Source organism: Mobula birostris, chromosome 28, assembly GCF_030028105.1.
Source record: "Mobula birostris isolate sMobBir1 chromosome 28, sMobBir1.hap1, whole genome shotgun sequence".
Lineage (NCBI taxonomy): Eukaryota > Metazoa > Chordata > Chondrichthyes > Myliobatiformes > Myliobatidae > Mobula > Mobula birostris.
In genome coordinates, this window is record NC_092397.1 from 39,766,847 (window position 1) to 39,792,316 (window position 25,470).

At 47.1% G+C, this 25,470-nt stretch overlaps 1 protein-coding gene across 1 annotated transcript in view; it reads right to left on the reverse strand.

The window, feature by feature from the left end:
- ppp2r5b (protein phosphatase 2, regulatory subunit B', beta) overlaps positions 1-25,470 on the reverse strand; it is a 244,383-nt gene that overhangs the window by 188,607 nt on the left and 30,306 nt on the right. Inside the window, exon 2 of the mRNA XM_072245916.1 lies at positions 10,214-10,460. Within this exon, the coding sequence (XP_072102017.1) occupies positions 10,214-10,460 (247 nt within the window). The remainder of the gene's footprint in view (positions 1-10,213; positions 10,461-25,470) is intronic.

Sequence of the window (25,470 nt, forward strand, 5' to 3'; positions counted from 1 at the left end):
TGTAACTATATGTTATAATTATGTGGTTTTGTCAGTTTTAGTCTTGGTTTGTCCTTTTTTTTTTGTGATATCATTCTGGAGGAACATTATATCATTTTTTAATGCATGCATTTCTAAATGACAATAAACGAGGACTGAGTGTCCTCATAATCCAATCAACATCTCTGAGGATCTATCCTGAGCCCAACATATCGATGCACTTACAAAGAAGTCATGACAGCAGCTATATTTCATTAGTTTGAGGAGATTTATTAAGTCATCAATGACACTTTAAGGGACACTGTACAGATATACCATGGAGAGATTTCTAACTAGCTCCATCACATTCTGGTATGGGGGGGGGGGGGGGGAGTCACTACACGGGATCAAAGTAAGCTGCAGAGAGATGTAACCAGCTCCCCTCTATCACCACTCTCATCCATCTAGCAGAATTAGTCCTTACTCTTAATAATTTCTCCTTTGGCTCCTCCCACTTCCTCCAAACTAAAGGTTTGCACCATGGGCACCAACATGGGTCCCAGCTATGCCTGCCTTTTTGTTGGCTTTGTGGAAAAATCCATGTTCAAGCCTATACTAGTATCTGTCCCCCACTTTTCCTTCGCGACATCGACGACTGCATTGGCACTGCTTCCTGCACGCATGCTGAGCTCATTGACTTCATTAACTTTGCCTCCAACTTTCAACCTGCCCTCAAGTTTACCTGGTCCATTTCTGACACTTCCCTCCCCTTTCTAGATCTTTCTGCCTCTCTCTCTGGAGACAGCTTATCTACTGATATCTACTATAAGACTACGGACTCTCACAGCTATCTGGACTATTCCTCTTCTCACCCTGTCTCTTGCTAAAATGCCATCCCCTTCTCGCAATTCCTCTGTCTCCGCCGCATCTGCTCTCAGGATGAGGCTTTTCATTCCAGGACGAGGGAGAGGTCCTCCTTTTTTAAAGAAAGGGGCTTCCCTTCCTCCACCAACAACGGCGCTCTCAAACTCATCTCTCCCATTTCACGCACATCTACTCTCACCCCCATCCTCCCGGCACCCCACTAGGAATAGGGTTCCCCTTGTCCTCCCCTAACACCCCACCAGCCTCCGGGTCCAACATATTATTCTCTGTAACTTCCACCACCTCCAACGGGATCCCACCACTAAGCACATCTTTCCCTCCACCCACCTCTGCTTTCCACAGGGATCACTCCCTACACGACTCCCTTGTCCATTCGTCCCTCCCATCCCTTCCCACCGTTTCGCTGAACACCTACGCTCTGTCCGCCAGAGAAAGCAGGATCTCCCAATGGCCACACATTTTAATTCCATGTCCCATTCCCATTCTGATTATGTCTATCCACAGCCTCCTCTACTGTCAAGATGAAGCCATACTCAGGATGGAGGAACACCTTATATTCCGCCTGGGTAGCTTCCAACCTGATGGCGTGAACACTGATTTCTCTAACTTCTGTTAATGCCCCTCCTCCCTTGTACCCCATCCCTTATTTATTTATTATTATTATATTATTTTTCTTTCCCCTTTTTTTTTCTCTTTTTTCTCCCTCTGTCCCCTCTCACTATACTCCTTGCCCATCCTCTGGGCTTCGCCCCTCCCCCTTTCTTTCTCCCTAGGCCTTCCGTCCCATGATCCTCTCCCTTCTCCAGCCTCGTATCCCTTTTGCCAATCAACTTTCCAGCTCTTGGCTCCATCCCTTGCCCCCCCCCCACCCCCGTCTTCTCCTATCATTTCGGATCTCCCCCTCTCCCCCCACCACTTTCAAATCTCTTACTGTCTCTTCTTTCAGTTAGTCCTGACGAAGGGTCCTCGGCCCGAAACGTCGACTGTGCCTCTTCCTAGAGATGCTGCCTGGCCTGCTGCATTCACCAGCAATTTGTGTGTGTGTTGCAGAGAGATGTAAGCTTGTGAGATCATTTGACTCCATCATGGGCACGAGCCTCCATAGCATCCAGGACATCTTCAGGAGCGATGCCTGAAAAAGGCAGCATCCATCATGAATCCCCCATCACCCAGGACGTGCCCTCTTCTCATTTTTACCATCAGGGAGGAGGTACAGGAGCCTGAAGGTACACACTCAATGATGAAGGAACAGCTTCTTCCCCTCTGCTATCCAATTTCTGAATGGACATTGAACCCATGAACACCACCTCACAACTTTTTTATTCTTTTTGCATTACCTACTTAATTTAACTTTTAAGATACATATATACTTACTGCAGTTTACAGATTTTTAAATTTTCCATAGTCATGTACTGTCGCAGTATAACAACAGATTTCCCGATGTTTGTCAGTCATATTAAACCTGATTCTGATTCTGACATACCTGTCCAAAGTGCCTTTTAAACGCTGTTTATGTACCTGCCTTAACCACTTCCTCTGGAGCCACTCTCAGCATGAAGTTGCCCCTTGTCCACTTTCAATGCTCCACTCTCACCTTCAAAACGGTGTTCTCTAGCTTTAGACTCTCCTACCTGCACCTGTGTCCCCCCCATACCAGCACTCCTCCTGCCACCTCTACCCCCCTTCCCACCCCCACGGCGCCCTAGCCTCACCATTCTAAATACCCCTTTAACATACGAGGAGCGTTTGATGGCTCTGGGCTTGTACTTGCTGGAGATTAGAAGAATGGGAGGGGGGGGGGGAGATCTCATTGAAACCTGACAAATATTGGAAGGCCTTAATAGAGTGGATGTGGAGAGGATGTTTCCCATAATGGGGGAGTCTAGGCCCAGAGGGCATAGATAGAGTGGATGTGGGAAGGATGTTTCCTGCAGTGGGGAGGTTGGGACCAGAGGACACAGATAGAGTGGATGTGGAGAGGATGTTTCCCATAATGGGTGAGTCTAGGACCAGAGGACACAGATAGAGTGGATGTGGAGAGGATGTTTCCTATGGTGGGAGAGTCTAGGACCAGAGGGCACAGATAGAGTGGATGTGGAGAGGATGTTTCCTATAGTGGGGGAGTCTAGGACCAGAGGACACAGACAGGGTGGATGTGGAGAGGATGTTTCCTATAGTGGGGGAGTCTAGGACCAGAGTGCACAGTCTCAGTTTGGGAGGGCATTCCTTTAGAACTGAGATGTGAAGGAATTTCTTTAGGCAGAGGTTGGTGAATCCGTGGAGTTTGTTGCCACAGACAGCATTGGTTGTACTTCAGGCAGAGATTGATCAGTTCATGCTTGATAAGAAGACTAAAGGTTATGGGGAGAATGCAGGAGAATGGGGCGAAAAATAACAGCCATGATTTAATGGGCTGCATATACTCCTGTATCTCCTGATCTTCCACCTTCCTCCTTGGCTCAATCAGCCCTGCTCAACCACGCATCACTAAGACCTCCTTCCTGCGAGGAACATGTTTGCATCTGCCTTGGTATGGGGACAGGTCCTGACTACACACACACCCAACGTGGGCGAAGCAACAATGCAATGAGTCTGAGCATGCCACCCCTTCCCCCTCGGGGAATGAAGGTACGCCAGGCCGCACCCAGTTACAAAACTTGATGGGACATCTGCCTGGAGGTCTGCCTTCATTTGTCAGACTCCTGTCCCCATCCACAACCTGTTACACAGAACCTGGCTGACAGTGACACTCCAAGGGCGTGGGTCCTGGGTGAAAACAGACATTACATCACTGAACCACAGAGAAACCACGAGGAAGCTCGGGTATTTATGGTCTTCAAGGTAACAAGCGGAGGTTACTGAGCAGAGAAACTCAGCGATAACATGTGGGGAGTGTGTAATGGCTCCAGGCCTGTGCTGGCTGGAATTGTGAGGAAGTAGGGAGGCTCTTATGGAAGCCTATCGAATATTGAAGGGCCCAGAGCAGGGGTTCCCAACCTGGGGTCCATGGCTTAAAAAAGTTGGGAACCCCGGCGTAGAGTGGACGTGGTGGTGGGGGGCGGGGCGAGGGGGGGAGGAACTATTTCCCATAGTGGGGGAGTCCAGGACCAGAGGACACAGATAGAGTGGATGTGGAGGAGTTGTTCCATATAGTGGGGGAGTCTAGGACCAGAGGGACACAGATAGATTGGATGTGTGGAGGATGTTTCCTATAGTGCGGGAGTCTAGGACCAGAGGACACAGATAGAGTGGATGTGGAGGGGATGTTTCCTATACTGGGGAGTCTAGGACCAGAGGACACAGATAGAGTGGATGTGGAGGGGATGTTTCCTATAATGGGGGAGTCTAGGACCAGAGGACACAGATAGAGTGGATGTGGAGGGGATGTTTCCTATAGTGGGGGAGTCTAGGACCAGAGGACACAGATAGAGTGGATGTGGAGGGGATTTTTCCTATAGTGGGGGAGTCTAGGACCAGAGGACACAGATAGAGTGGATGTGGAGGGGATGTTTCCTATAGTGGGGGAGTCTAGGACCAGAGGACGCAGATAGAGTGGATGTGGAGGGGATGTTTCCTATAGTGCCTAAGACTTTTGCACAGTACTGTTGTTTCAAAATTATATTAACGTGATATAAAAGAAAATTCCAGCTGTGCAGCAACGAAGGCTGCGTGCGCGGGAGCACTTTGCTTACTGTGCGACTGAATGCCCGTACAGCTTACAAGGAGCAGTGAGGGCAGCAGTGTCAACGACTGATTTCGTAATCACCAACAGTCAAATCTCAAAAAGCCCACTAGCTTTCTCCACCATATCCTAACAGGAAGTTCCTGTCATGCCCAATGTCACAGAGTCCAAGATGCATGGTTTTCCAACCTGAGGACAGATCAATCTTTGGTTTCTGTCTTTAGCTATGTCCCAATTTCTAAGCAGAGTACTGTGTACAGATATACTGCAGAGAGCATCTTAACTGGCTGCATCACAGTCTGGTATGGGGTTGGGAGGGGACACTGCACAGGATCGAAATGAGCTGCAGAAAGTTGTAAACTCAGTCAGCTCCATCATGGGCACCAGCCTCCCCAGCATCCAGGACATCTTCAAAAGGCGGCATTCATCATTAAGGACCCCCATCACCCAGGACTTGCCCTCTTCTCATTGCTACCATCAGGGAGGAGGTACAGAAGCCTGAAGATGCACACTAAATACTTCAGGAACAGCTTCTTCCCCTCCGCCATTGGGTATCAGAACTGACAATGAACCCATGAACAAGTTTGTGAACCCTTTGCAATTATCTGGTTTTCTGCATTAATTACTCATAAAATGTGGTCTGATCTTCATCTAAGTCACAATTGTGGACATATACAATCTGCCCACACTAATAACACACAAATAATTGAACAACTTCTTGTCAATACTGAGAACACCATTTAAACAATCACAGTCTAGGTTCAACGAAGTACGTGAACCGCTGGTGTGATCCTTCTATGAGAGTCAGGTGTTCCAATCAATGAGGTGAGATTGGAGGTGTGGGTTGTAGAGGTGCCCTGCCCTATAAAAAAGACTCACAAAGTCAGCTTACTGACAGAGCCTGCTCATCTCAAGAAAGATGTTTATGTGCACCATACCTCAATCAAAACAACTTTCAGAGGACCTTAGAAGAAGAATTGCAGAGATGCATGAAGCTGGAAAAGGCTACAAAAACATTTCTAAAGATCTGAGTGGTCATCAGGCCATAGTAAGAGACATTGTCTACAAATGGAGGAAACTCAGTACTGTTGCTACTCTCCCTAGGAGTGGGCGTCCTGCAAAGATTACACCAAGAGCACAACGTGCAATGCTGAGGGAGGTGAAAAAGAGAACCCAAGATAACAACAAAAGACCTGCAGAAATCTCTCGAACTTGCTGAAGTCTCTGTCCGTGTCCACTAATAAGAAAAATACTGAACAAGGATGGTGTTCATGGAAGGACACCAATGCTCTCCAAAAATAACATTGCTGCATGTCTCAAATTTGCAAAAGACCACCTGGATGTTCCACAATGCTTCTGGAACAATGTTCCGTTGACAGACGAAACAGAAGTTGAACTTCTTGGCAGAAATGCACACTGCTCTGGAGCAAAATAGGTACTGCACACCGACACCAAAACCTCATGCCAACTGTGAAGGAGCATCATGGTTTGGGGCTGGTTTGCTACCTTAGGGCCTGGACAACTTGCAATCATAGAGGGAACAATGAATTCAAAAATTATATTGACATTTTACAGGAGAATGCCAGAGTGGGGTCCGTCACCTGAAGATTAATAAAAGTCGGATGACGCAACAAGACATTGACCTGAAACACAAGAGTAAATCAACAACAGAGTGGTTTAAAAAGAAGAAAATTTGTGTTTTGGAATGGCCAAGTCAGAGTCCAGATCCTACCCCGATTGAGATGCCATGGCATGTTCTGAAGAGAGTTGTTCATAGTCATAGTATTAGTCATACTTTATTGATCCCGGGGGAAATTGGTTTTTGTTACAGTTGCACCATAAATAATAAATAGTAATAAAACCATAAATAGTTAAATAGTAATATGTAAATTATTTATGCAGGAAATAAATCCAGGACCAGCCTATTGGCTCAGGGTGTCTGACCCACCAAGGGAGGAGTTGTAAAGTTTGATAGCCATGGCAGGAGTGACTTTCTATGACGCTCTGTGTTGCATCTCGTTGGAATGAGTCTCTGGCTGAATGTACTCCCCTGCCCAACCAGTACATTATGTAGTAGATGGGAGACATTGTCCAAGATGGCATGCAACTTGGACAGCATCCTCTTTTCAGACACCACCGTGAGAGAGTCCAGTTCCATCCCCACAACAGCACTGGCCTTACGAATGAGTTTGTTGATTCTGTTGGTGTCTGCCACCCTCAGCCTGCTGCCCCAGCACACAACAGCATGTTCATGTAAGGCATCCCAGAAATATTGATGAAATGAAACAGTTTTATATGTGGGAATAGTCTAAAGTTCCTCCTTGCCGTTGTGCAAGTCTGTTCAACACCTACCGGAAACGTTTGGTGGAGGTTGTTGCTGCTAAAGGAGGTTCTACCAGTTATTAAATACAAGGGTTCACATACTTCTTGCAGCCTAGATTGTGAATAATTAAGCATGTTCAATAAAGACATGAAAAGTACAATTGTGTTATTAGTGTAGGCAGATTGTGTTTGTCTATTATCGTGAGTTAAATGAAGATCAGACCACATTTTATGAGTAATTAATGCAGAAAGCCAGGCAACTGCAAAGAGCTCACAAATTTTTTCTTGCAATTGTATATTGCTAGGGTGCACAGTCCTGTAGGAATTTTCTGTATTGCACTGTACTGCTGTGAGTGATGATAAACCTGATTCTGAGATGGGTCTCTGTTGTGGACTGAGATTGGGAAGGGGGCAGGGAGAGGGGAATCATGGTTGGGAAAAGGGGAAGGGAGAGGGGAGGGAGAGGGGAGGGAGAGGGGAGGGAGAGGGGAGGGAGAGGGGAGGGAGAGGGGAGGGAGAGGGGAGGGAGAGGGGAGGGAGAGGGGAGGGAGAGGGGAGGGAGAGGGGAGGGAGAGGGGAGGGAGAGGGGAGGGAGTGGGAGTGGGAAGGATCAGTGAGACATTCTGTAATGATCAATAAACCAATTGTTTGGGATCAAGTGTCTCAGAGCTGGGTGTGTCTGTACCTGCTCCACCTCCACCCCCGCCCCCCCCAATCCCTGACACTCCTTCTCTGCCACCTGTCCCACACCCCTCCCGCAGCACTCCACCCTCACCTTTCCCCACATCCTTTGCTCCCGTCAGATTCACAAACTCGCTCTCCACTCCATGTTGACTAAAACAGTACTGTGCAAAATTCTCAGGCACCCAAGTTCTGCAGGAAGTATCCTATCCAGATGTATCACAGATCAGTACAGAAAGTGTCCTGCCCCAGACCACAGGAAACCTCAGGGAGGTTTCAGTGGTGGACACAGCTCAGTCCCTCACGCAAACCAGCCTCCTCTCCCATCTACCTTCCTGCTGCCTGCCTCTGGAAAGCAGCCAACATAATGAGAGCCCCCTCCCCACCGTGGACATTCGCTCTTCTTCCCCATCCCCACCCTCTGGCAGATGAAAAAAGCCTAACAGCATTTACCACCAGGCCCAAGGGCAACTTGTATCACGCCATTTAGATTCTTCAGCAAACCTCTCATAGGCTAAAAGATAAACCCTCAAGCTCCTAATCTACTTCGATGTGATTACTACAATGTGCTTTGCCTGTGACTGTAACATAATATTCTGCACTGTCTTCCTTCAGGGAAGAAATCAATAAGATTGAAAGGGTGCAGAGAAAATTTACAAGGACGTCGCTGGGATTTATGGATCTGAGTTCTAGGGAAATCTCTTAGAATATCTCCTGAGTATCTTCACTCACCAGCACTGAACCTATGGACTCACTGTCAAAGATTCTTCATCTTATGTTCTTGATACTTATTGCTTATTTTTGCTTCTTTGTGTTTACTGTGAATGATCCCGAGGACACGAATCTCAGGGTTGTGTATGGTGGCACATACATTCTTTGCTAATGATGCTGAGACCCATCTTGGGATGTGCTAGGACTGATCATCAGAGACGTAACCTGGGAGTCATTGGGTTTCGGGTCTTTCAACATCAGCCACCCTCACCCAGGTGACCCAGTTGATCAGGCCCCAGCTTGTGCCCAGCAGCACTGGTCCACGGGTCACACCTCTTGACCCAAAGCTTGCTCAGCAGCCCCTGTGAGGGTCCCGATGGTTCTTTTCTTTGCAGCCCCATACTAAGGAGAGTAGGTTCTGCAGAGTGAGAAGCCAGCAAAACCTCCACACCCACCTCACATTGTGCCCTCCAGCCCTGTCTCTGGCACTGCTCTACCAGCTCCAGGTATTTGGCCTTCTTACTTTGAACTTTAAGGTTCCTTAAAGTTGTTATAGCTAGGGGTAGAAATGGGGACAAGCTCCCACTACCTATTAAATGCTCCCAATGGTGTGTATCTCTAATAGCTTCTGACAACCAAGTCCAGCTCCTGGTCTACACGTGTGGCTTAGCCACTAAGCCCGGCAGAACAGCAGGAGAAGGGGCAAAGGTGGGTTACTGGTGCCTTAAAACCAGTCACTTGAGATAGACGGGGCTCGTTAGCAATGGTTAACAGATCATCTCGAAGAAGGCAAGCTCTGAACTCAAACCCCCGCTGCCTTGCAGTGATACCCACTCATGGGGGAGGCTTCGGGAGTAAACCCCGAGGGAAAATCCAGAGCTGGATTCCCTAAAGCAGTCCCACATTGAGTTCAACGCTGACTGGCAACTCCTGCGATGCTGCTGGTACCAAACTGTATCGGTCTCCGCCGTTCCTTTGGGTTCATCCGCTGCATGGAGAGAGGGAGCCTGCTACATGGGCAACAGTTTGCTCTCCATATCGTACTGCCCAGGCTTGTGTATCTGGACAGCTAGAACACAACATCCATAGTCAATTCTGACTGACGGAAGATCTCACCTCACTTTGAACTTTAAGGTTAGCACTTTATTTTATCAAGTGCAGGAGAATGAGGGGAGATCTTAGAGTGGAATAAAGCATCCGTTAGTCTCGTGAGACCGTGGATTTTCGCCTTGGAAGGTTTCCAGGGCGCAGGGCGCAGGCCTGGGCAAGGTTGTATGGAAGACCAGCAGTTGCCCATGCTGCAAGTCTCCCCTCTCCACGCCACCGATGTTGTCCAAGGGAAGGGCATTAGGATCCATACAGCTTGGCACCAGTGTTGTCCGCAGAGCAATGTGTAGTTAAGTGCCCTGCTCAAGGACACACACGCTGCCTCAGCTGAGGCTCGAACTAGCCACCTTCAGATCACTAGACCGACGCCTTAACCACTTGGCCACGCGCACGCGCCAACCGAAATACAATGGTCTTCCAAGAGGAATACAGACCATTATCAATCTAACAGCGTACAGCGTAGAGCTTTCATGCACACCTCACTCTCAATCTGCCCCACTATGGTAATTCTCTCCTGTGGGGTTACTCCTAGACCACCCAGTTAGTTCAGATTGGCAACTGCACCTCCACCAGCACAAGGCTGTGTGTTCAGCCCCCTGCTCTAATTTGCTTTGCACGTATGACTGTGTGGCTAAGCACAGCTCCAATGTCATATTGTAGTTTGCTAGTGACAGCACTGTCGCGGGCCGAACCTTTCATTGGTTCTGTTATACCTATTAATCTATAGGTTTATTGAGGATGCCCACAAGAAAATGAATCTCAGGGTTGCATATGGTGATATACGTGTACTTTGATAATGACTTTACTTGGATTTTGAATGTCTAGCAAGGTCCCACAGAACATGAGCACACAGAGAACGTGACTGACCTGCACAGACAGAAGGGCGGTGTGGGAAAGAAGCCTCTAGACTCACTCACCATCTTCATGATCTCAGGGTAGATGGGCTCGATGAGCAGCCCTCGACCTGTGGCGATGCACTCCACCAGCTCGTTGAGGGCCGCCCGCTTGATCTCTTTGCCCTTCAAGTCGGCGACGCAGTCCATGAAATCAAAGATGGTGCAGCACTGCTGCAGCTTCTTGCAGAAGAGGTCATGCAGCTCGGAAACCGGGGCATCTGCAGAGTGGAGACGTAAAGGAGGAGGAGCGGGTAAGGAAGGGAATCACCATGGTACAGTATCATACACAAAATTCCCTCTAACGTGTTTTTACAGCCGCACAGACCAACCATTGCTCTGAGCAGGAAATTTTTACATGGCCTGGAAACTTTGTGAAACCTTAAATTCTAACAAGTTCCTAACTAAGAATTCTTATTAGAATACAAATTTTTTGAAAGATTACTTACCAAAGAAGTCAGAATATAGAATTTTTCACATCAAAAAAACCCATAACTCACAAGTAAACAATATCAAGCAGTCAAAACAACCCACAGGCACAATGGCAAAAATAAAATGAAATAAAATGTTTTGGCTAGATGGCGTCAGTGTTCACCAAGCCGGCGGTTTATTAACAATGAGCTACCGACTTCCATTCTGTGTTTATTTTACAATTTGTAACAGTGTTGTAACTTGAAACACTGACAATGTAAATACAATGAAAGTCCAAAACATTTCAAAGTAAAGGTATGTTTATTATTCAAAAAATTTATGGATTATATTCATTAACACATAATTAATTACAGGGTATTGTCCTATATACAGTATTGTGCAAAAACTTCGACACATATAAGACTTTTGCACAGTAATGTATTTGTCAACATGGAGCTGAGAGTGAGTTTGTACATCGGGCAGGAACAAAGAATGTTGAGAATGGTGAGGGTGGGGTGGCGCAGGCGCACACACCCCCAGCCCTTAGATACCAGGCAAGGTCATTTGATTCCAAACAATTGGTTTATTGATCATTACAGAATGTCTCTCTGGTGCTTCCCGCTCCCTCCCCTCTCCCTTCCCCTTTTCCCAACCATGATTCCCCTCTCCCTGCCCCCTTCCCACTCTCAGTCCACAATAGAGACCCAGATCAGAATCAGGTTTATCATCACTCACGTGTCAGGAAATTTGTTTTTTTTTGTGTGGAAGTACAGTGCAATATATATAAAATTATTACAGTACTGTACAAATATCCTAGGCACCGAAACTATATATATGTGCCTAAGAGTTTTGACAGTACTCTACCTATAGGAAAGATGTAAATTAGATTGAAAGAACACAGAGAATATTTACAAGGATGTTGCCAGGACTGGAGGACCTGAGTTATAAGGAAAGATTGAATAGTTTAGGACTTTATTTCTTGGAGCGTAGAAGATTGAGAGATTTGATAGAGGTATACAAAATGATGAGGGGTATAGATAGGGTAAATGCAAGCAAGCTTTTTCCGCTGAGGTCGGGTGAGACTACAAACGGAGGTCATGGGTTAAGGGTGAAAGGTGAAACGTTTAAGGGGACATCTTCACTCAGAGGATGGTCAGAGTGTAGAAGTGGTGGATGTAGATTTGATTTCAACATTGAAGAGAAGTTTAGATAGGTACATGGAAGGGAGGAGCGAGGAGGACTATGGTCCGGGTGCAGTCAATGGGACTAGGCGGAAGACCAGGTCGCCACAGGTTAGATGTTTCTGTACCATAGTGCTCTGTGACTCCAAAACCATGTCTTCCCTCATTCAGATTCTGCTGCAACTGTACTACTAAAATCTGGAGTGCCGAGTCCAATTCTGGTTCATGACAGAGCGGATAACATGAGAGGGGGTGCACAGGGATCTACTAGGCTGCTACCCGGCCAGGAGGGTTACTCAGGTGAGAGTTCAGGCTGGAATTGTTTTCCATGGGAAACTTGAGGGGAATTTTAATTGAGTCGCCAGAATTAGATCCTGACCAAAACAACAACGGGCGTCGAGCCCAATCACATCAAGTACAAAAGAGAGTGTCACCTTCTTTGGAGAAGGAAGAAGAGAGAGAGAGAGAGAAGAGAACTGAGACAGTGAAAATAAAAATAACTGGTTATACACAGAGGATGTACAAGACCGTGGATGTAGGAAAAATGGGGGGTTATTGGATGTAAGGGTAGGCACAACATTTTGCGCCACTGTTTTACACTGAGTGGCCACTTTACTAGGTACACCTGCTCGTTAATGCAAATAGCTAATCAGCAGCTACTCAATGCACAAAAGCATGCAGACATGGTCAAGAGGTTCAGTTGTTGTTCAGACCAAACATCAGAATGGGGAAGAAATGTGACTTTAACCCTAGAACGATTGTTGGTGCTAGACAGGCTGGTTTGATCATCTCACAAACTGGTGATTCCCTGGGGTTTTCACAAACTGTCTCTAGAGCAGGGGTTCCAGGGACCCCTACCATTAACTGAGATTGGGAACCCCTGCTCTGGAGTTTACAGCGAATGCTGTGAAAAACAAAATAAATACATCCAGTGAGTGGCAGTTCTGTGGGTGAAAACACCTTGTTAGTGAGAGACGTCAGAGGAGAATGGCCAGACTGGTTCAAGCTGACAGTAACTCAAATAACCACACGTTACAACAGTGGTGTGCAGTGGAGCATCTCTGAACACACAACACATTGAACCCTGAAGTGGACGGGCTACAGCAGCAGAAGGCCACAGAGATATGTGCAGTGGCTACTCTATTAGGGACAAGAGGTAACTAATAAAGTGGCCACTGAGTGTATGTTCTATGCTCTTAATAGATTCTGCAGGTCAGGCAGCGTGTGTGGAGGGGAATAAACAGTCGACATTTCAGGTCGAGTGTCTGGCTTGCTGAGTTCCTCCCCCATTCTGAGTGTGTTGAACAGAGTTTACATTTTGTTTATGACTCCTCTGATCCGAAATGACCAGAGTTTGGGGCCCACAGCTATTCATCGGCAGGTGAGTGAGGATATTCCAACTGGAATATCTTTGTTTTTGTATTGTATTCCATTCCCACCAAGTTTATTCATGTGGTTCAGGGAATGAGATCTGTTTCCCCTGCGGCCTGGTCAAAGGGCAGTTCTGTAGGCAGACAGTGTGGCTGGCCAGTCATCCTCCAGCAAGCTAATGGGCAAATGGAATCTGATGGGAGGACGATGGGCCATGGAGAAACGGGACAGAGGTGAAGAGGAGAACCCAGAAGTAGGAATGTGTGGGTGATTGGCAGATGGGGAAGATGGCACTGGTGGGATAAAGGGGAGGGGGAATTGAGATGGAAAGGAGATCTTACCAGAAGTTTGAAAAGTTCATGCATTAGGTTGGATGGAATCTGAGAAAAACAACCCATTTATCGAGAGGCCTAATCCGGCCCAGCACTCTGAACACTGCTTTGCCAGAATGACTAGTGCAGTGTCCACCCACTCTGAAGCCCAGGAAGAGAAGGAGTTACTCATCCATACAGTATAAAATCAAAGGATGCAGAGTTCCTTACTGTGATCGGCTTTATTCATAGCTCCACTGCCTCTTGCCAGAACATCAGCAGAACCCATGTCGATTCCTCCCGAGAAAACCTTTCACTGCCGTGGTCCAACCTCCAACCGACAGCCAGACAGACAGAGACTCGAGTCATCACCTGGCCACCCCGCCTCCCCCGTCAACGCCTGATCCAACTTCGCTCCGCTCACCCAAAGACCCTTCCTTTGCAAACCTCCCTCTCCAACTATGAACCCGAGAGTGGGCGCACCTCCCCCACCCATTAGCCACACACGCAGTGCAGGGGTTCCCAACCTGGAGTCCATGGCATTAAAAACAGTGATGTTACATGCTATCTCTCCCTTTCTTTACCACTCAGGTCATTCTACAGTATGCACCCTCTTTCCTTGTCCCTACTTTGACCCTTCTTTACCTCTTCCCACCTCCCTAGACAAACAACCTCACCCCCCCCCCCTCCTTCATGGAGCACCCCATTACTTAGGACTCTCATAATTATTGCAGCACTCCCACTAACTTCCACAGCATCTCTTTCCCCTGAACTACTGGGAACTTGTGCCTCCTCATCACCCCACTGCCCCAAACTCACAAGTTACACTCTCTTTCTCCTCCAGGGTTCTCCCGCCCCCCCCCCCCCGCCATCCCCCTTCAGGACTTGGGCCTAACTGCTCTGAGGTCACAATTCCTTAGCCGCCACTCATCCTGACTCACAGACCCCAGGGCTTGTGTGCCTCTCATCACCCCAGCACAAGAAACCCCTACAGGACCTAGTTGAGAACAGCTGGCAGCACAGTCGCACGCTGGCTAGCTCAACACTTTATGTTTGGATCAGAGGTACACAGGGCCAGCAACTTTAAATTCCTCAGTGTCATTTTTATGTCCTGGGGCCACCATGCAGGTGCAATTATGAAGAAAGCACGGCAGCGTCTCTACTCCTTCGAAGCTTGTGAAGATTCGGCATGATATCTATAACTTCGACTAACTTCTATAGATGTGTGGTGGAGAGTATATTGACCAGCTGCCTGGTATGGAAGCACCAATGCCCTTGAATGGAAAATCCTACAAAAAGTAGTGGATACGGCCCAGTCCATCACGGGTAAAGCCCTCCCCACCATTGAGCACATCTACACGCAGGAAAGCAGGACCCATCATCAGGGACCCCCACCACCCAAGGCATGCTCTCTTCTCACTGCTGCCATCAGGAAGAAGATACAGGAGCCTCAGGACTCACACCACCAGGTTCAGGAACAGTTATTACCCCTCAACCATCAGGATCCTGAACCAGAGAGGATAACCTCAACTCTGAACTGATTCCATCGGGAAGGAGGTACAGGAGCCTCAGGTCCCACACCACCAGGTTCAGGAACAGTTATTACCCTCAACCATCAGGCTCCTGAACCAGAGGGGATAACTTCACTCAACCTCACTTGCCCCATCACTTGCCCCACAACCTATGGACTCGCTTTCATCTCATGTTCTCGATATTTATTGCTTATTGATTTACTATTATTTATTTTTGTGTTTGTACAGTTTGTAGTCTTTAGCACACTGCTTGAACACCCAGTTGGTGCGGTCTTTCATTGTTTCCATTACAGTTATTATCCTATAATGGATTTATTGAGTATGCCCCCAGGAAGATGAACCTCAGGGCTGTATACAGTGACGTACATGTACTTTGATAACAAATTTATTGAATTGAATTGAACTGAATGATCTTTATTGTCATAATACATAGGTACAATGAAACTCTGTTTGGCTTCCTCTCAGGCAATTAAATAAAGCGGTAGATAAAAACAAGACAGTAATAGAAAAACAGTATTAAATAGATAAGTAGCAGAAAATAAGTTGCAGCAGCACCAGACTATCACAGTAATGCACAAAGTGCCGTTAGTGCAAGTATTTGAGTCCCTGTGTGTGCATGTGCGTGCTCACAGTTTCAGTCATTGTTCTGTGGGAGTGGTGTGATGGAGGACACAGCTCTGGGATAGAAGCTGTTCCTCAGTCTATTTGTTCTGGCTTTGAACTTTTAAACTTTGCGCCAGCAATCACTGACTGAGACTCAATTCCTGCCACTGTCAGGAAGGGGTTTGTATGTTCTCCCCATTGGCGAGTGAGTTTAACCCACGAAGGGGTTTGTATGTTCTCCCCACTGGTGCTGAGTTTAACCCAGGAAGGGGTTTGTATGTTCTCCCCATTGGTGTGCGAGTTTAACCCAGGAAGGGGTTTGTATGTTCTCCCCATTGGCGAGTGAGTTTAACCCAGGAAGGGGTTTGTATGTTCTCCCCATTGGTGTGCGAGTTTAACCCAGGAAGGGGTTTGTATGTTCTCCCCAATGGCGAATGAGTTTAACCCAGGAAGGGTTTGTATGTTCTCCCCACTGGTGCAGAGTTTAACCCAGGAAGGGGTTTGCATGTTCTCCCCATTGGCGAGTGAGTTTAACCCAGGAAGGGTTTGTATGTTCTCCCCATTGGTGAGTGAGTTTAACCCACGAAGGGGTTTGTATGTTCTCCCCATTGGTGCGTGAGTTTAACCCAGGAAGGGGTTTGCATGTTCTCCCCATTGGCGTGTGAGTTTACTCCAGGTCTTCCGATGTCTTTCCACATTCCGAAGACACACGGGTTAGAATTGGTAAACCATGGGCACGCCATGTTGGTGCTGGAAGCGTGGTGAAACTTGCAGGCTACCCCAGCACGTCCTCAGACTGTGTTGGTTACTGACGCATTTCACTGCATGTTTTCATGTACACGTGACAAATAAATCTAATCTTCATCTTTCTCAAATAAGGTGCCAAGATGGGACAAAGGCCCCCAGCTGCGTGCAGATCTGTTTGCCCAATTACAGGAAGGGTACAAGTTGTGGAAACTTTGCAGAGCGAGTTGATCCAACCTTTCTTTTCAGCACATGCCTTCGAATCCAGGCAGCATCGTGACCAACCTCGTCTGCACTTTATCCACAGCTTCTACATCTACATCCTTCTTGTAAAGGGGCGACCAGATTCATTGAAAGTGGCGTCACAGGAAGAAAGCTTCATGAAACAAGTATTAAATGCAGGAGATGGGATGGGATGTTATGCTGAAGACGTTGGTGAGGCCTAATTTGGAGTATTGTTTGCAGTTTTGTAGCCTACCTACAGGAAAGATGTAAATCAGGTTGAAAGAATACAGAGAAAATTTACAAGGGTGTTGCTGGGACTGGAGGATCTGGGTGAGATGGAAAGACTGAACAGGTTAGGTCTTCATTCCCTGGAACGTAGAAGATAGAGAGAAGATTTGATAGAGATATGCAAAATTATGAGGGGTATGGACAGGCTTTTATACTGAGGTTGGGTGGGACTACAACTAGAGGTCATGGGTGAGGGTGAAAGGTGAAAAGTTTAAGGAGAACATGACGGGAAACTTCTTCACTCAGAGGGTGGTCAGAGTGTGGAACAAGCTGCCAATGGAGGTGGTGCATGCAAGTTCAGTTTCAACGCTCAAGTGAAGTTTGGATAGGTAGGGGTACGGAGGGCTACGGTCCAGGCGACGGGAGTAGGCAGTCTAAATGGTTTGGCACAGACTAGATAGGCAGAAGGGCCTGTGTATGTGCTGTACTTTTCTATGATCCTAGCACTCTATAATTGAATGCATTAATTCAGATTACTTTATATACATTGGATTCCAGTTAATTGGAACACATGGGAACCAGTACATGTCAGCCCAATAAAGCAGTTGGCACAATTAGCCGAAGTTTTATGAAAATAGTCAAAAAAGACAAACTGAGTAACAAATTAGGTAGTTAAACAAAATACAGAACAGCAACAGCACTGCAGTACCATAAAACTGTGTAGTAGTTATCGACTGAGGAATACATCCAGTGTTCACAATGAACAAAATCAGAGCAAACATCGAGTGCCGATAATGGATGACCTTCATAAAATGCTTTCAATCACTGCATCCTCCAAATCATTATAACATTCAAGATGATTGTAGATGCATTCAAGTTCTTCCCACACATCCACTCTATCTGTGCCCTCTGGTCTGAGACTCCCCCACTACAGGAAACATCCTCTCCACATTCACTCTATCTGGGCCCTCTGGCCCTAGACTCCCCCACTATAGGAAACATCCTCTCCACGTCCACTCTCTGTCTGTGTCTTCTGGTCCTAGACTCCCCCACTATGGGAAACATCCTCTCCACATCCACTCTATCTGAGTCCTCTGGTCCTACACTCCCCCACTACAGGAAACATCCTCTCCACATCCACTCTATCTGTGCCCTCTGGTCCTAGACTCCCCCACTACAGGAAACATCCTCTCCACATCCACTCTATCTAGGCCTTTCAATATGCAATAGATTTCAAGGAGATTCCCCCCCCCTCCACCCCAATGAGCTCGTCTAAATTCCAGTGAGTAGAGATCCAATCACTCCTCATATGTTAACCCTTTCATTCCTGGAATCATTCTCCTCCAGACCCTCTCCAATGTCAGCACATCCTTTCTTAAATGAGGGGCCCAAAACTGCTCACAATACTCCGACCAGTACCTTAAGGCTGATTTATACTTGTGCATCAAATGTACGCCGTAGGTACAGCGTAGCAGTGTACCTTACGCTGTACTCTACGCCAACCCTACGCCGCAGCCTAACGCTCACCTCTCCCAAAATGTAACTACGTGTCGCGGCATCGCAGACCGCAACAACTGTGATTGGTCCGCTTGGTAGCATCTGACCGCAATGCTTTCCATAAAGCTTTACAGACCTCCAAAATTATGGAGGACCCTGAGCTAGCTGCTAAAGCCTGTTGACCTCCACCTGAAGCTAAAACTCGAATGGTGATTGCCAGTCTCGGAGTATACTGTGCGTACACTGATGCAAAATAAATGGTTGGAGACGATGAACCAAATCGTCAAATCTACCTGCCAACATCCAAAAATATTTGAAGTGCATTTCCTCGTCCATGTCTCTCAGTGGCCCGACAAGCACAGAAAATTCTGGCTCTGTCTGCCAGAGAAAGCAGGATCTCCCAGTGGCCACACATTTTAATTCTACATCCCATTCCCATTCTGACATGTCTATCCACGGCTTCCTCTACTGTAAAGATGAAGCCACACTCAGGTTAGAGGAACAACATCTTATATTCTGTCTGGGTAGCCTCCAACCTGATGGCATGAACATTGACTTCTCTAACTTCCGCTAATGCCTCACCTCCCCCTCGTACCCCATCTGTTACTTATTTTTATACACACATTCTTTCTCTCTCTCTCCTTTTTCTCCCTCTGTCCCTCTGACTATACCCCTTGCCCATCCTCTGGGTCCCCCCCCCCACCTTTTCCTTCTCCCTGGGCCTCCTGTCCCATGATCCTCTCATATCCCTTTTGCCAATCACCTGTCCATCCCTCCCCCTTCCCCCTCCCACTTTCAAATCTCTTACTAGCTCTTCCTTCAGTTAGTCCTGACGAAGGGTCTCGGCCTGAAACGTCGACTGCACCTCTTCCTACAGATGCTGCCTGGCCTGCTGCGTTCACCAGCAACTTTGATACGTGTTGCTTGAATTTCCAGCATCTGCAGAATTCCTCGTGTTTACAGAAAATTCACACTCCTTCAGTTTCAGTCGCCACTGTTTGAAGTCTTTCAACACGAAGAAACTCAACACAGTGGCACAGAAACCCCACCGTCAACTAGCGTTTTGGCGGTGAATTGCAGAGCGACACAGACACACCAACGCACAAGTATAAATGCTCACAACGGCAAAGCCCACTTGCGTAGGCTACAGCATAAGCTAGTACGCTCAAGTATAAATCAGCCTTTATTAAGCCTCAGCATCACATCCTTGCTTTTATATTCTAGTCCTCTCGAAATCAATGTTAACATTGCATTTGCACCAACTCAGCCTGCAAGTTAACCTTCATCACGCAACCCAGTCCTCCCTCTCCAGCAGAAGAACTCTATACTATGGCCCTCCCACACCGAGCCCTTGCGGTGGCCGCACTCAGCTTCCGTGCGTTCCTCCACCACAGGAGCCCTCGGTTAACAGTAGGGATTCACTGTTGTGAACCCCTGCTCGACGGACACCTCAACATGCTGGCAGACCAACAGGACAGCAGATTTGAGCAAATGGAGTCTTATAAGAATCAAAACCACCATCAGGTTTACTATACTGGCAATTTGTTAACTTAGCAGCAGCAGAATAAGGAAATATAGAAAGAAAAAATAATAAATATATTGCAGTACGTACATATACAAGTATATTAAATAAATTAAAAATAGTGCAAAAACAGAAATAATATATATTTGAAAAAGTGAGGTGCTCATGAGTTCTATGCATATTCAAGGCTGATTTATACTTCTGCGTCAAATGGACGCTGTAACCTACGCAAGTAGCCTACACGTGTTGTGAGCATTTATACTTGTGCGTTGGTGTGTCTCTGTCGCTCTGCAATTCGGGCACGTCATACATGCGCACACACCTGCCCGTGCAAGGCTTCATGGTCTTGGTAGTCTTTCTCGGGGTAAACAAGTTTAAAGCGAGCGTCTTTTATCGTAAAAGCGAAATGCGTCCTCCATGATTTCAGAGGTCTGTAAAACTTTATGGAAAGCATTGCACCAGAGTTCCTTCCCTGCCCTTCAGTCAGCCAATGGGAAGCTATTGCAGCGAAGGAGGAAATGCGATGCTACCAAGCGGACCAATCACAGTTGTTGCGGTTTGCAGTCTGCGTTGCCGCGACACGTAGATACATTTTGGGAGAGGTGTGCGTCAGGCTACGGCTTAGGGATCCAGGTAGACACTGCATAGGGTTTGCTGCAACACCGTACCTACGGCGTCGATTTGACGGATAAGTATAAATCAGCCTTTAGAAATATGGCAGAGGGGAAGAAGCTGTTCTGAATCACTGAGGGTGTGCCTTCAGGCTTCTCAGTGAGAAGAGGGCATGTCCTGACTGATGGGAGTCCTTAATGATGGATGGGCAATGTCCCTGGTGATGGAAGCAGCTCTCTCTGAACTGTTCCCACAACCTACGGACTCACTTTCAAGGACTCTTCATCTCATGTTCTCCATATTTATTGCTTATTTATTATTATTTCTTCTTTCTTTTTGTATTTGCACAGTTTGTTGTCTAAATTACACTGGTTCACGCAGTCTTTCATTGATTCTGTCACGATTATTGGATTTATTGAGTATGCCAGCAAGGAAATGAGCCTCAGGATCTTTCAAACTAAATTTACTTTGAACGTGGCCACACAGGTGCAGCTTCACACAGAGAGGGTGATGAAAGTTGGACGAGCTGTCAGCAAAAGTGGTGGGTGCAGGTTTGATTTCAATACTTAAGAGAACTTTGGACAATTACATGGATGGAAGGGGTGTGGAGGGCTACGGACAATGGGAGAATAACAGTTGGCATGATCTAGATGGGCTGAAGGACCCATTTCTGTGCTGCGGTGTTCAATGACTCTACTGCCGTGGACTGGAAATTGACATTGAAAATTCCAGCTTACTCATCCTTTCTGACTGCAAGCACAACGTCAGTCACTGACAATGGCCACAACTAATCAATCAGGAGAGTGCGTTGCTTCTGAACCAATGAGGACAGTGCACTGCCCCTGGACCAATGAGGAGAGTGCACTGCCCCTGGACCAATGAGACTGCGCTGCTTCCGCACGGCCTCCAAATGCAACTGCTCCAAAGCCTAATGAATTTTTGATGCAACCGATAAGCAGGACATAAAAATGTTCCCTCACCCTCCGAGCTGCCTGAACAGCAGGAACGCTGTGTCTCTCAGGAGCAGCTTCCGAACCTGAACGTGCATATCCCAGCTGCCCCTCAGGACACACTGCTTCTGCTGAACTATGCACCTTGTAGAATATGGTCTGCCATCGCAACGTACAATCACGGCCACAGCTGGGCCAGGAATCCGGGACGTGTTGCTCGGTGCTGTCTTTATTTATTCAGTGATACAGCAGGGAGCAAGACCTCCCAGTCTTCGAGCCACGCCACCCCTGCAAGCCCCCACAATCCCAATTTAACCCAAACCCCATCATGGGACCACTGACAACGACCGATTACCTACCCAGTCTTTGGACTGCGGGAGGAAACCGGAGCAGCTGCAGAAACCCACTCACTCCATGGGAGAGGGCGGACAGAGACTTCCTTCTGGGTGGTAGCAATGGCATGCCCTGGGCGAGGGGGGTCCTTAATAGTGGACTCCGCCTTTCTGAGATACCGATGGAGGCTGGTTCCCAAGATGCAGTTGACTAATTTTACAACTTTCTGTTGCTTCTTTCGGTCCTGTGCAGTTGCACCCCCGCCACCCTGCCCACTCCCGCACCAGACCTGTCAGAATACTCTTCACGGTATTTCTACAGAACTTTCAAGTGCTTTAGGTGACAAACCAAATCTCTTCAAACTCCTAATGAAATATAGCCGCTGTTTTGCCTTCTTTACAACTGCATTGATATGTTGGGACCAGGTTAGATCCTCAGAGATGTTGACACCCAGGAACATGAAACTGCTCCCTCTCTCCACTTCTGATCCCTGTATGAGTATTGGCTCGTGTTCCTTTGTCTTACCCTTCCTGAAGTCCACAATCAGCTCTTTTGCCTTACTGACATTGTTGCTGTGACACCACTCAACCAGCTGATATAGCTCGCTCCTGTATGCCCTCTCGTCTCCATCTGAGATTCTGCCAACAATGGTTGTATCATCAGCAAATTTATAGATGGTGTTTGAGCTGTGCCTAGCCACACAGTCATGAGTGTAGAGAGCGAAGAGCAGAGGGCTAAGCACACACCCCTGAGGTGTGTCCCAGTGTTGATTGTCAGCAAGGAGGAGATATCATCACCAATCCGCACAGATTGTGATCTTCCAGTTAGGAAGTTGAGGATCCAGTTGTAAAAGGAGGCGGCACAGGAGGCTGAAGGCACACACTTGATGATTCAGGAACAGATTCTTCCCCTCCGCCATCAGATTTCAGAATGGACATTGAACCCATGAACACCACCTATTTTTTTTTTATTTCTGTTAAACTACTTACTTAAGTTTTTATTTTTACTAGACAGCAGGGTGACCCGTTGGGGCACCCTTTGAGAGAAGGGTCGTGCAGTCTGATGTGACCAGAATGAACATTAGATTTTCCTGAATGCTATTGCTATCTCTTTGATTTGGAAATTAAAGAATTAAAACTCAGCTTATTAAAGAAGAAAGACGCATAGCAAGACAAATATGTGACCATAATGAACATTAACTATCCATGAAGTAAATTTGAAGGAATCAGGCTTGCTGGGTCGGGTCTGGAATTAAATGTTCAATGTAATGATGGATTTGGCCTTGAATAATCACAGAAAGATTGCATCAATTCCTAATTGGAATGACTTCTTTGGCACCAAAGGATGTCATTTGGAAGAGACAATTGTATTGTCTGATGTTCTTCCTGAACTCGTTTGCAGTAGGTTCATCATTGCTGTACAAATTGAGGAGTTCATTAGGTAGAGGCTGCAAATTCCCTATCCTGACCTTTCCCTTCATACAGCAGAAATGTGTGGTTCCTCCAGTGAAGAGGATGCACGACAGTGAGGGCATACTCTGGTCATCGAACCAACATCAGCAGAAATGTGATGGCATGCGAGTCGTGCATTATGCCTGCTCTTTCTCTGTCGAGGTATTGGCGTCGAAAGCAGCCATTGTCGTCTTCAGCAACTCTCGCAATAATTACTCTGTGCCGCATATTCTCAAGTTGATCTTTCCTTTTCTCCCATGTCTCTTCCTCTCTCCTCCTTCTCTGCCTGTTTTTGTCATTCTGGCGATGCGCAGCCCTTTCATCCTTCGTCTCATCTCTTCTACCATTTGTTCTTTCTCTCTGATCCTGGAGTCGTGCGGCCCTGGCCTGATTGGATTCTTGTTCTCTCCTCCGTCTGTGCCTATTGTTGTCATTTTGAGACATGCATGCCTGTCCTCCTCTGTCTCGTCTTCTCTCATCCTTTTTATCCTGACTCTTTGATCCTGGAGTTGTGCGGCCCTGGCCTCATCCGATTGTTGTTCTCTCCCTCTCCTTGCCGCTTCCCAACAACATTTGGCATCATCTCTTGGCATCACCCTTCTCTTTCCACGTGGCATAATTAGGTTATCTATATATTTTTACCCAAATGCTTGATTGAAGATAGGAAGCAGGAACACCAAAGCCTCCAAGCTGCTGAGGCTGGCCATGCGCGTGCGTCGCGGTCTCCATGGAAGGTGGAGCTGGCTCTGTGAGCATCGTGAGGTGCTGCTGAGGCTGGCCGTGCGTCGTGGTGTGGGGTCGTGGTCTCCATGGAAGGTGGAAGCGGCTCTGTGAGCATCGTGAGGTGCTGCTGAGGCTGGCCATGCGCATGCGTCGGGTTGTGGCGTCCCGATTTCCATGATGGCCGATCGGGTCTTGGGTGAAAGGCAACCTGCTGATTTTTGGTGAATGAGTAATTTTATACGAATATATAACCCTGAACTTTGCCTGCATTCTGTAAGTTAGCACATTTTAATCCGATTTAGCCAAAAAAGTGCCACTGTAATGCACTGTTTGCACTAATTGGAGGTCATAAACAGACAAGCAGACAGACAGAGCATGAGAGCTTTCATAGCATATAGATGTAGGGGAGAGATACATCTTTACCGGGGGAGGGGGGTTTATAGTACTCCTTCCCTCCGCTAGCCTGCAGGTCACCCTTCGGCAAGGTGTGGCACCTGCTTAGCCCCCGATCAGGGTCACGTGAAACCATATTAATGGCTGGGCTCACCCATCTTGTGGAGACACTGTCCAGAAGACAGTGGCAACCCCCCCCTGTAGAAAAACTTGCCAAGAACAATCACAGTCATGGAAAGACCATGATCGCCTACATCATACGACACAGCACGCGATGATGGTGAGTGTAGATGGTGAGTGTAGATGGCATTAACAGTTCAGCATGAGGTGGTAGGCTAAGGGGTCAAGGTCTGTGCTGTACAATGCTATGAGTGGGTGGGTTTCCTAGGGTAAGGGAGTCTAATACCAGGGCACCTGAGCTGCAAGCTTTTCCACACAGGGAACAAGACACTTGTACAGCACAGGTTCTTAACTCTTCTTATGTCATGGACCCTTTTGGCAGTCCAGTGAAACCTATGGATCCTTCTCAGAATATTTTATTAATTATAAAATAAACTACAAAGGATAACAAAATAAACCAATTATATTGAAACATGGTTTTCAAATTTTTTTTTGGGTGTGCGTCCGTGATGATGTCTTTTTCACGGCTTTCACAAGGCGTGGAGCGAGAGAGGGTGAGAGAGAGACTGACTGTGTGGCACGCCACTCCTCACACAGACATTTTCGCAGTATTTTCCCTTTATTTTACCAGGTCGAGTTGTGATCTGGACACTCAACCCGGTACAGATGGAAAGTGTACTTGGGAGCGGACCCGACTGGTTTTGAACCTGGGAACCTCCGCTCCCGGGTCCGGCGCCAATGTCATTGAGCCACCAGCCAGCCCAGTTTTCAAAATATAATAAAAACAAATTTGTGATATCACTCGCCCCATCACTGAACTGTTCCCACAACCAATGGACTCACTTTCAAGGACTCTTCATCTCATGTTCTCGATATTTATTGCTCATTTATTTATTATTATTATTTTTCTCTTTTTGTATTTGCACAGTTTGCTGTCTTGTGCACCCTGGTTGGATACCCTAGTTGGTGCGGTCTTTCACTGATTCCGTTACGGTTATTATTCTATGGATTTATTGAGTATGCC